The sequence below is a fragment of the Apteryx mantelli genome, chromosome 18, assembly GCF_036417845.1.
Source record: "Apteryx mantelli isolate bAptMan1 chromosome 18, bAptMan1.hap1, whole genome shotgun sequence".
Taxonomy (NCBI): domain Eukaryota; kingdom Metazoa; phylum Chordata; class Aves; order Apterygiformes; family Apterygidae; genus Apteryx; species Apteryx mantelli.
Window position 1 is genome coordinate 3,032,946 of NC_089995.1, and position 10,227 is coordinate 3,043,172.

The 10,227-nt window shown below is 47.1% G+C and overlaps 1 protein-coding gene across 1 annotated transcript; it reads right to left on the reverse strand.

Annotated features, from left to right (window-relative positions):
- Positions 1-854: 854 nt before the first annotated feature.
- PXMP4 (peroxisomal membrane protein 4) lies at positions 855-8,934 on the reverse strand. The gene is made up of 4 exons (XM_067307493.1): positions 8,752-8,934; positions 8,199-8,261; positions 7,348-7,546; positions 855-6,275 (listed from the first exon to the last, which is right to left on the reverse strand). The coding sequence occupies exons 1-4, from the start codon at positions 8,865-8,867 to the stop codon at positions 6,012-6,014; spliced, it is 642 nt and encodes a 213-aa protein (XP_067163594.1). The 5' UTR covers positions 8,868-8,934; the 3' UTR covers positions 855-6,011.
- Between the last annotated feature and the right edge of the window lie 1,293 nt (positions 8,935-10,227).

Sequence of the window (10,227 nt, forward strand, 5' to 3'; positions counted from 1 at the left end):
GCCTCTTAGCTTGCAAGAGGCATCAAAATCATTTATACGTGTCCTTATTTTGTCTAGCTAACAGGAGGGCCAGGTACAGGCTGATGTCCAGCATCTTGTACCGGTGCCCTACTCTGGTAGATCACACTGCCACAAGCTGTCTGCCCTAAAGAGAAGTATTTGGGCAAGAACCAGGCACATGCACTGAAGCTGGGACTCCACATACTAGCAGGGGAGTCACCAACACAGGGGCTCCTCCAGCTTTCCACAGGCAGGGTTAAACTGCTCAGTAAAACGCCCAACTCTCAGCAACCTGCTGCCTGCATTCCTGCCAGACTACATGGATACCAAGGAGCAGTTTGCCCTGTAACCATGCCATCTGAGGAACACCAAAAAAGGCCAGATCAGCTATTCTAGCTGCAATGCAAAAGATCCATTCATTTTTCTTCTTATGAACCTGTTCTTTCCTGTTTACACCGCATAAGTGTGTCCAGTTTGTACATGTTAGGAATTGCCCAGCCTAGCCCCAATTTGACTCACTTGGTCTGAGGATATGGCAACACTGAGCGATCCAAACAGCTAGCACGCAGGAAGATTCATGCTACAAAAAGATGACAGCCACCGCAATTTACCTTTGTGGCTAGGATCCTTATCCTAGTTAGCCAGTGTTAGATCAGACAGCTAAATCTGATGGTGTGGTCAAAACAGCACTGGCTACTGTCCCCAGCTGGTAACATGAGGACACAGCTGATGCCAAAAAATACAATTTGTGCATTACTTGTCTACATACAGTACTAGTAACATGCAATAATTAAACATTAGCTTAAACATTTTAGCTTAATGATGACAGTAAAAAATTAGGACAATTTTTTTTTTTTTTTTTATTATAGAAAGCAAAATATTATCCAAAGACTGATTATACAGAAATAATCTCCAAATAAGCTTGGCAGGAAACCTGCACTGGATTGATGTACTATACTGACTACAGAAGTTGATTCATAGTGGATAGAGCTATTTCAGCAACAAACTGCCCACTCTTCTGCACTTTTCGCCCCCTCCCCCTTTTTTAAAGCCAAAAAGCAAGATGCTCCTATGAGCGTTCTGACCAGCATAACCACAAGGCACCTGAGTTTATGTTCTTCACTGTATTCTATGCTGTCAGCAAAATCAGAACCGGCATTACACAGCCATTATGAACAAAAAGTATAGACACTGAGACCAAAAGCAGAGGTAACGATACTTGGGTTACAGAGCATTTAACTTACTTTTCCCCCTCCACATTATTAGTCTCATAAGGAAATATGACAGATGAAAATTCTTCAGAGTACAGAAAAAGGTTACCTCCCCCAGCAATCTGGTGTGAACATACAGGTTGAAAATTCAAGATTAGCACCCCTAAAATATTAACTGTGGCACACAGACATTATGCTGCATAACATTACGCCTTTTTTTTTTTTCCCCCTCCTCCTTATCTGCTGTATTTCAAAACCAGCATTAGAAAACTCAACACATTCTGCTCAGGTTAGCATGATCCAGGAAGACAAACAGGACCTGGCAAATAGGAGACAGCATGCCGCTCGAGATATTATCCAAAGGTCATATTTGTGCTGATGTAGTGAAAATGAGTTTGAATCATACCTGTTTCTTCTGTGTGAGAGTATCCGTGCTGGTTATTGGTTACTCCACCAGCACCAGCCACCCGCAAAGGCTCCCAACCGGCTGCTGAGCTTTGGCCAAGTGCAAGGCTCCGTACGATCAAAAACTGTAAAACTGTACGATCCTCTGCAGTCAGAGGGGATCCCTATGGACACCCAGTTCTGGGCTACTTCAGTAGCCAGAGACCATTCCCTTATTCCTCACCCTCAGCCCACTCAGTTAAAAGCGGAGCTCAGCCTACTCTACCAGGGCAAGGAAAATCCTGCCACAGTGACACAATCCTTCTCAAGCCTCTCCGGCCTGATCTAACTGCGGCAGAGGATCCAGCCCTGAACAGAGGCAGGTATTGGCCGTACACGGACAGCGGCTAGGACAGAGCACACTGTTGTCCTGTGAACAGAGGTCCACAAGTTACAGCGGCAACATCTGCAAACACTTCCCTATAGCACTAACTGCACAGGCACAGGTTTTCCTTTCAGAAGCACCCTCCCCTTAGCTGAATATTGAAGGATCAGATACAGTACAGAAAACCTTAGCTAAATCAAATATCATGCACCCATTTAATTTTCATATCTATTAAATAATGTAACTGTCCTGGAGATTGTTCTCCAGTGATCCTAAAGAATAGCACTAATATAAGAGCTATATTCCGAAGAGAAGTCAAGCACAGCGGGTATGCCAGGACAGCATGCAGCATCAATAAATAACCCCGACTTTGCTTTATTCCCTCATAAAATAAATGATTAATAGCTCAGTATAGTCAGTCTGCTATTCAAGCCTTGGTGAAAGCTTTTGATCAGTTTGACTCATTATGCTTTAAAATTGCCTCTGTAAGAGAGACAAACTCTGAAGGAGGAAAATCATTGTAAAATGAACACTCCAGTTTTATCCAGAAATCCCATTTTTTCCCCCTCCACAAACTGAGCTAAGCATTGAACTACTATGCTCCTCTTAAGAGGCGCTCAGCATCTCAGAGCCAGGTGCCTGGGAGGTAACAGCAAGACAGAGTAGAATTGATGTAGACAAACAAAACATGTTCATCTTAAAAATCAGAACAGGTCAGAGTTGAGGGAAAAAGTGGCATTCCTTTGTGATTTGGCCGACTCGCAGGTGGTTTCCCAACTGTCTCTTCATTTCTTTTCGTTTTAATGCTAATAAAAAAGGAAAACAAATGGGGGACTCAATTCCTCGCACAATGCACTGGGGGAGGGTAAGGAGTGTAACTTATGTATCCAAAAGTCTGACTCAGACAAATTACTTCTAGTTCACTTCCTTACTACACGCTGGCATTGTCTGGACACATCGGCAGCATAAGGGGCTCATCCCCAGCTATCTGGTCACAGAAACAGCAACATGCACTAATGCCGTTAAAGAAAAGCTCCAATTACTTCCCTGGGGAAAGAAGTGACTTGCAGCTCAACGCTCTGCCCGCACGCAGCAGGAAAGCAAACCGTCTGCAAACGCCCAGCTAATGGCCACTGCCACAGAGAACTTGCTCCCGCGATGAGCTCCAGTTTGTTTTCCAGGGACAGCAGCTGGCTCCTGGATCAGAAGTACAGATGGTTCGGGTCTCAGGGACAACTTACTTCGGAAGCGAGGCTGGCGACAGATTCCCAAGAGAAAGAGGAACTGAGGGAGGCTGACGGCCGCTGTTGCCAGGTTGATGCTAGAGCCCTGCCACTGGCTCGTTTTTACAGTCTAGAGAGGCCCAAAGATACCGTGGCAGCCTAAGAAGGATGAGACAGGTCACTAGTACTTCACAGGGCGAGAGAAGCGCTTCACAAGCAGCTACATGTTTGCAAAGTCAATGTAATTACTAGCGACAGAAAACCAGTCCAAGTTTAAGAGAATCACAAGCCTTTCTCCAAGAAAGGAATGCCATGTATAAATTCCAAAGGTCAGAAATTTCTGATAGACACACAGTTCACATAGTCTCCATGTTTTGCAGCAATAATTACATGTGGTTAAGGATTTATAAGTCTAATAGTTTTAGGAAAAAAATTCCCAGTTAAGTCACCCCTGTCAGAATTTGGGTTTTCTGAAATCCCATCAAAGCTTCTAAGAATTCAGCAATATTAGCAGTTTTTAACATTTTTTTTTATTCAGAAGCCTTAATATTGTTTCAAATCAAGTGCAGCATTTTCCTGCCAAAATTCATTGCTCCAGATATCCACCAGTGGTGCAAAGACATGAAGACAAGAAATCAGAACTCACTTGTAACTTGAGTATTTTTTCCTGTACTTAAATCTTTAAATATTTAGTTTGGTGAAGATAAGTTGATCTACAAAGACACAAAAACAATTCCTAACTTCAACAGACTCTGGAAAAGCTGTCAGATGAAACACTGATCTCAGTTCCAATTTAAGTATCCAGTACAGACTGTAAGGTAAAATTGAGGATAAATTAAAGGTACCATTGACAGTTATCAGACCAAAGCAATATCTTGTCTTTTGCGTAATATCTTGTCTATGGATATGAGCATAAAGAAGCTTCCATCTCTGAACTGTAAGCTCTCACAATGGATGCAGTTCTCTCCCAGTGTCAGATTCAGTTAGAGAGGCAGAAGACACTATTCCTGCTCAACCTGAACCACTCAGAATGGGATTTGATCCTGAACATCACAACAGCAGGCAGACTATTGGAAGTGGAACATTTCACTCCCCATCTTGCTGATACACAGTGAGAAATACAAAGCAAAGAAGCACTCAAAAATGCGTAATAGTAACAAAAGGGCCTAGGAGAACAAGAAAAAAATCACTTAAGAAGAAACTGAAAATCTTTTCTCCTCAAAAGCTGCCTGAATTTAAATAACAGATGTACTATTTCAGTCCTATCATTAAATATGACAAATGGCTAGAGCCTGGAGCATAAAGAGACTGCAGAAAGATCATGAAGAATAGAATCAGCAGGTTTATCAAATGGCAAAGTCAGATCAGGATGGAAAAGCAGATGGGTATGGAGAGAGATAGCTTTGTTTAAACAACCAAAGGCACAATAATCCTGACTGAGACAAAGGGGAAATGGCTAGCACAGGGAGCTTAATGAATCTCTTGTGATATCACCAGGTAAAACCAGTACGTCAGGAATTATTTTAATGTGCATCATTAAGGTGAATGGTATAGTGTCATAGAGCAGTGTAAGTGCTTAATAGTATTAACAGTTTGGTTTTATTATTACTAAAACAGTACTGTTCTGGTGAAACGAAAAATCTCTTTCTCAGCTACCTAGCCAATCTTCTGTTTAAACCCAGTTTATGCTGCACTGTTCCTGGGACTCAACAGCGTATTTTTAAGAACACCCACTGGTGAATTCATCCATGGCCTCAACCTGGCCCAGCAACAAACCTGAACAAGCTACGGGTACATATAAGTCTGACTGCAGCTAACAAGTGCCACTGCTGGGGAGGGAAGACACTGGACCTAAGAAAAAACTATGTGCTTATCTTCCACCAAAATAAAAGTGCTAATTAAAACTGTAGATCTTTGCTACATATAAAGCACCCAACATGATATCTGAGAGCATGCAATGCATCTCAGTCTGTTTTCTAAGTAGCTTAAGTTGCTTATCTGTTTATTTTTGGCATTTAGTTCAAGCAGCATTTAAAAATGGTAAGTTTTATAAGTGACAGGATATAAATTAGTAGACTTTATAGAGGGACAGATTCAGTGCAAATGCATGAGAGAAACTGAGCAACAACAGTCCTTCCAAGTCTGATTTACCAGACTTGAATCAAAGAACCTTAATAGTTTTACACTCAAATGTCATCTTGTCTCCCTGAGGGAAAACTGCAGAAGCTCTCTTCAGGAGCACACACCTGTCCTTGTAGTCATTTAGGCTGGATTTCTGGTATTTCACAGAAATCAAGAAATTATGCCCTTGCTTTCAGAACTGAGGAGGCCCCCCACTCCCATGTTCCCGTTTCAGTGAGCACAGTGGCACAGAAAAATGCTTCCAACTTGCAAGCATTTAAAAAAATGTTTCAGGAATTTTCTTAATGATTAGAGAAATATTTTCCCCACTTTCTGTCAGGTTTTTATTTTAGATTTAGTTTCTTTAAAAAAAGAATATATATATATAGCTGTAGGGAAAAAATAGGGTCTTAAAAAAAGAAAAAAAAAAGACTTATTTTTACTGAAGTTTCCTAAAGCATTTTACTCCCACTGAGGCACTGCAACAAGTTTCTGTGGGACATTTACTTGCTCTAAACAGAGCCAACAAGACCAGACTAATCCAAACATTTTGGCAAAGACCCAAGAGGCAACTCTGCTTGATAGAGGTTAATTTAAAAAGTTAATCAGTAAAGAGCACCAGAATAACCTTTTTCCTTAGCTGTTGGAATGTACCATCCCATTCAAAGGTGCTTCACGAAGAACCAACTACTTGCTTGTACTCCTTTTGTTATAAATGAGAAAGTCAGAAATGTCATGCCATACATTACTATCATCATACAAGTATGTCATGGAGGACTGCAGAGAAGGTTGCAGAGTTTGCCGGTGATATTCAAATAGCCAGAGAACTGTCCCCCATATCAGAGCAGCGACAAGCGGGAAGGGATCCTGCTTTGGCTGTGGGACGTAGCCCTTTTCCACCGCCAACCGAGACAAGCCAAACAGGATACGAGACAGCAGGTACATAATAATCTGCATGAAGAGAAAACCCACAGAATATTAGGCAAATAACACAGCCGGTAAATTGCATCAAGTTAAGTGATTTAGAAATGGTAAGCCAGACAGAGAGGTGGAAACAATTTACCCAATTTAACAACCAGCTGGGTAAACAGACTGTAGGTTAACCTAACAAACAGCCTTTAAAACTGGAGGAGATGTTTGTGTCTTCCCTACATTCTTAAAGTCCTGTTTCCCTGCTGGTGCTCTAATTTAATGAGCAACAAGTTACACCTGATGCAATATATCCTTGCAGTTGCAAATCAGTTGCACAACTTCTATCTTTGCTCAGTTAACACTACCTTAGATGCTACTGCTGATATGCTAATCAGAGAGCAGCCCTGTTAGCCTGCCAAGCGGATACAGATTCAGTGGCCTGGACACATCTTAAAACCGTACTGGGAGTACACTCTTGCAGGGGACTGCATAAATTAATACAATATTGGTTATTTTTGATTAATCTGTGTCTGTGTGTTTTATCAACCCAAACTAAAGCAGATATCAACCAGCTTTACATTAAACTTCCCCCAAGCAGTTTTTGTCAGTTTAACCAATTTAGTTCATCTCCCAGCACCACACACAGAGCTTTAAGTTTTGGTCAAAAGATTGACAGTAACCAAGTATAGCTCGGTAACTCATCATGCTCTACACTCACAACAAAGTTTATGGGTTTTGGTTCCCAAGTGGACAGCCCCGGAGCATTCACAAAGTCTGTTAACACAGCTCAGCAGACAGGTGAGGTAACCTGATGGCTTTGGACTGGATACCTGTATTCCTAGTTAAACAGGCGCAATTCCTAAGTAAACCAGGGCTTTTAGCTCTCAAACTGCATGCAGTGTTCACTGAGGTGCACAACTACCTCTAGGACTTGAGTGTAGAGCAGGCAGTAATAAAACTTGTACATATGCACAGAGGAATATGGTAGAAGAATAGTGCTATGCAACAAGAACCAGCAGAAATACACCAAGCTATACTAACCGCTGACTGGCACATAACTATCCATCTGTTGGTTTTTTTTGTAAAACAAGTTTTCAATAAAAACATTTACCTGGCTATTGATGGGGTTGTTCTCACCAAACACTAGCCAACCTCCAATGCAGGCTGCAAAGAAAGAATGAAACGGAATTTTTTTCCCCTGCAGTCGGGACTGCAACGCCATCAGTCCCTTGTAGGTGAACACGAAATACGCCAAGTTCCGGGAATGAGTGTACGTGGCCTGAGCAATCGCTTTCAATTTCTCTCTTAAACTGAGCAAAAGAAACAGACAATTAGAAGAGAAAAAAGTCAGTATCCCTGCAGTCGCTCAGCCTGGACATAACACCCCTCTCTGCCTTCCTTTGGCCTGTCCATTTAGACTGAGAGCTCTCTCCTCCCACCAGATGACACTTTCTACTTTGTGAGGGAGGGGAATTCGCTTCACCTCTAGGTCACTCATCAGAATACATTCAACACCTCTATTTACATTGCATTTTTGTCCAACACTATGAAGAGTCAAGCAGCTTTTTTTTTTTTTTTCCTGCCAGCATGTAAACATCTACCATAAACAGAGAAAGCCACAATGTGCACTGGTGCAATTTGGCTTCCCTTATTTGAAATCAAAGGAGGGTGCTGCTGCTTGTATCTCCAAATTTCTCATTTGCCCACTGATTCTCATCAATCATTATATGAATAGCCAACCAATGTGAATAACTGTATGCATGTGTGTATGTGTGTGTGTGTGCACATGCACACAAGTGCACTTATGAGTTAACCTGCCGAGTTATCAAAACAACAGGACGTGAACACCACACGCGTGTCTTTCTGCCTTTTAAACCTGGGCTCACTGGCAACAAGAAAGCTTCACAAAATGAATGAGAACATTCTCAATAGTAATGTGAAAATAAGAACTACGGTCCATACCTTCCATTCTTGAATAGAAAAGTCATCACCAGGGCATGTGGTGCACGAATTTTTGCTCCATATCTGCAAAAATGATCAAATATTTCAACGTTTTCCTGTTATTTCATCAAATGATTGTATTTCTGTTCTGTTGACATCAGAAAGATGCTAGTTAAGCAACTTCATCACCCTCTTAAGTCAGTCCTGTAGCAGCAGAATGTCTAATCAGAAGAAAGCTAGGCCACAGGCTTAAGAGAACATATGTCCCCAGTAAACACGGCCCCAAAGGCCCCTCAACAACGGTTAGAAGTCCACACACCAGGGAGAGAAAAGGAAACGCCACCTCCAAACCCCTGCTAAAACAGTTTTGGCTTTTCTACAGGAAAAAGGAGGAGGCCAGGCATGCCCTCTCCAAGGCGCTTGGGGCTCTCAGCCCGAGACAGCCCTCGGCAGCCCCTGCGTGCGAGGAGGAGCAGCGGGTCCCTCTGCCTCCCCGCCCCAGCGGGGCCGCTCTCCTGAGCTCGGCCCTGCCCGGCCCCGCCAGGCGCCCGGCCCGCGGCCCCGCCGCACTCACACGGCCCCGTTGCGGAAGCCCTTGAGGACGGCGAGCGCGGTGTGGTAGCGGCGCTGCTGCAGCAGGGCGTTGACGGTGACGAGCAGAGCCCGGAGCGGCTCCCCGCCGTCGGCCATGGCAGCGCCGCGCCGCCCCGGCGGGGGACGCCTTTAGGGGAGGCACCGCGCCACGGTCCGGGGCAAAGCGGCGTCCGTGCGGGGAGCGGGGCCAGCGCGCGCGGTTCCGCAACGGCGCGGGGCGCGGCCAGCGCCGGCCGCGACCATTGGCTGTTTCAGCCGTCCATCAATCCTCTTGGCGAATAGGCGGCCGCGGGCTGCCGACTCATAGACAAGCAAGTCTCCGCCGGAGCCAATCGGGACGCTGCAAGCTCGCGGCTCCGTGCGCGGAGCGGGGGCACCGCCGGTCCCTTCGCGGCCGCCGTCGCGCGGCCCGGGCAGCGCCCGCCACTGTCGCCCCGCGGGCCGGGCCGGGCCCGGCGTGGGCTCCCGGGGGGGCCGGAGGACACGAGGCAGGTGCTCTGCGGCGCCTCCCAGGCGAGGCAGCTGCGGCCGCTGCGCCTTGAAGTGGGCCCGGGCCGTCGCTGTCCCCGCGGCGGGAGCCCCGGCCTTTGCCCCGCCGCGCCTTGCCGGCGCGGGAGCCGGCGGGCAGGCGCCGGTGCCGGGCTCGCCCCGGCGGCAGAGCCGGAGGCTGGCGTCCGCACTGGCAGCGGGCGGCCTTGCCGTGAGGGGTTTCCTCAGGGAGGTGTCGGAAGGCGGTGAGGGAGAAGCTTTTGCCCGGTTGTGTTAAACACAAGCGTTTAACATCCTGAAGCACCGGCTTTCTGGCTATACCTCGCTGCCCTACCATGTCCTAGAAAACACGCCCCGGTGTACAGTGTTGCACATGCCACTCAGTGACTTTCCGTGTGAAATGCCTAAGTCCGGTCAGGAAACTTCGGTGAGCTCCGTGAGGGGGCTCGTGCGTGTTGCCGTTACCAAATGCCGAGTTAGGGAAGTTACGTTAGAAACAGCACCAGGGGAAAGCAGCGCCCGAGGGAACAGCCGTGTAGCACTTCGAGTGCTCATCCGCAGTCCAACACACGGCGTCAGTCTAGGGGTCAGCCGCTCCGGGGCTGCCGCTCCAGTTTTGACATCGGCTGTCCGAGGCAGCGCCCGAGGCTGTCCTGGAGCCGGGCCGCGGCCGCCGGCTGCAGCGGGGCTCCCCCGCGGCCCTCCGAGGCGGCAGTCGGCTGCGCCTAAGGCTCGTCCCGCTCCCGGCACTGCCCGAACGACGATCCCGCCGCGGCCAGCGCAGGGGGGCGCCCACGTGTCCCACAGGGACGTGGCCCCGATGGGAGCGCCCCAGCGCCCCGGGCCGCCCCCCCGGGGCTGCTCCCCCCCCCCGGGCTGCCCCCAAGCCCCCGGCGGCGCGGCGCGGGGCTGCGCGGGGCGGCGCGGCGCGGGCGCCCCCTGGCGGGCGCGGGCCGCCTCCTTCCCA

Bases quoted from the DNA above. Each gene is read 5' to 3' on its own strand.
- PXMP4 (XM_067307493.1), bottom strand. From the start codon at position 8,867: ATGGCCGACGGCGGGGAGCCGCTCCGGGCTCTGCTCGTCACCGTCAAC. The intron at 8,262-8,751 runs GTGAGTGCGGCG...TCATTTTTGCAG, and splicing joins GGCTTCCGCAACGGGGCCGT to ATATGGAGCAAAAATTCGTG. The intron at 7,547-8,198 runs GTATGGACCGTA...TCTTTTGCTCAG, and splicing joins TTTCTATTCAAGAATGGAAG to TTTAAGAGAGAAATTGAAAG.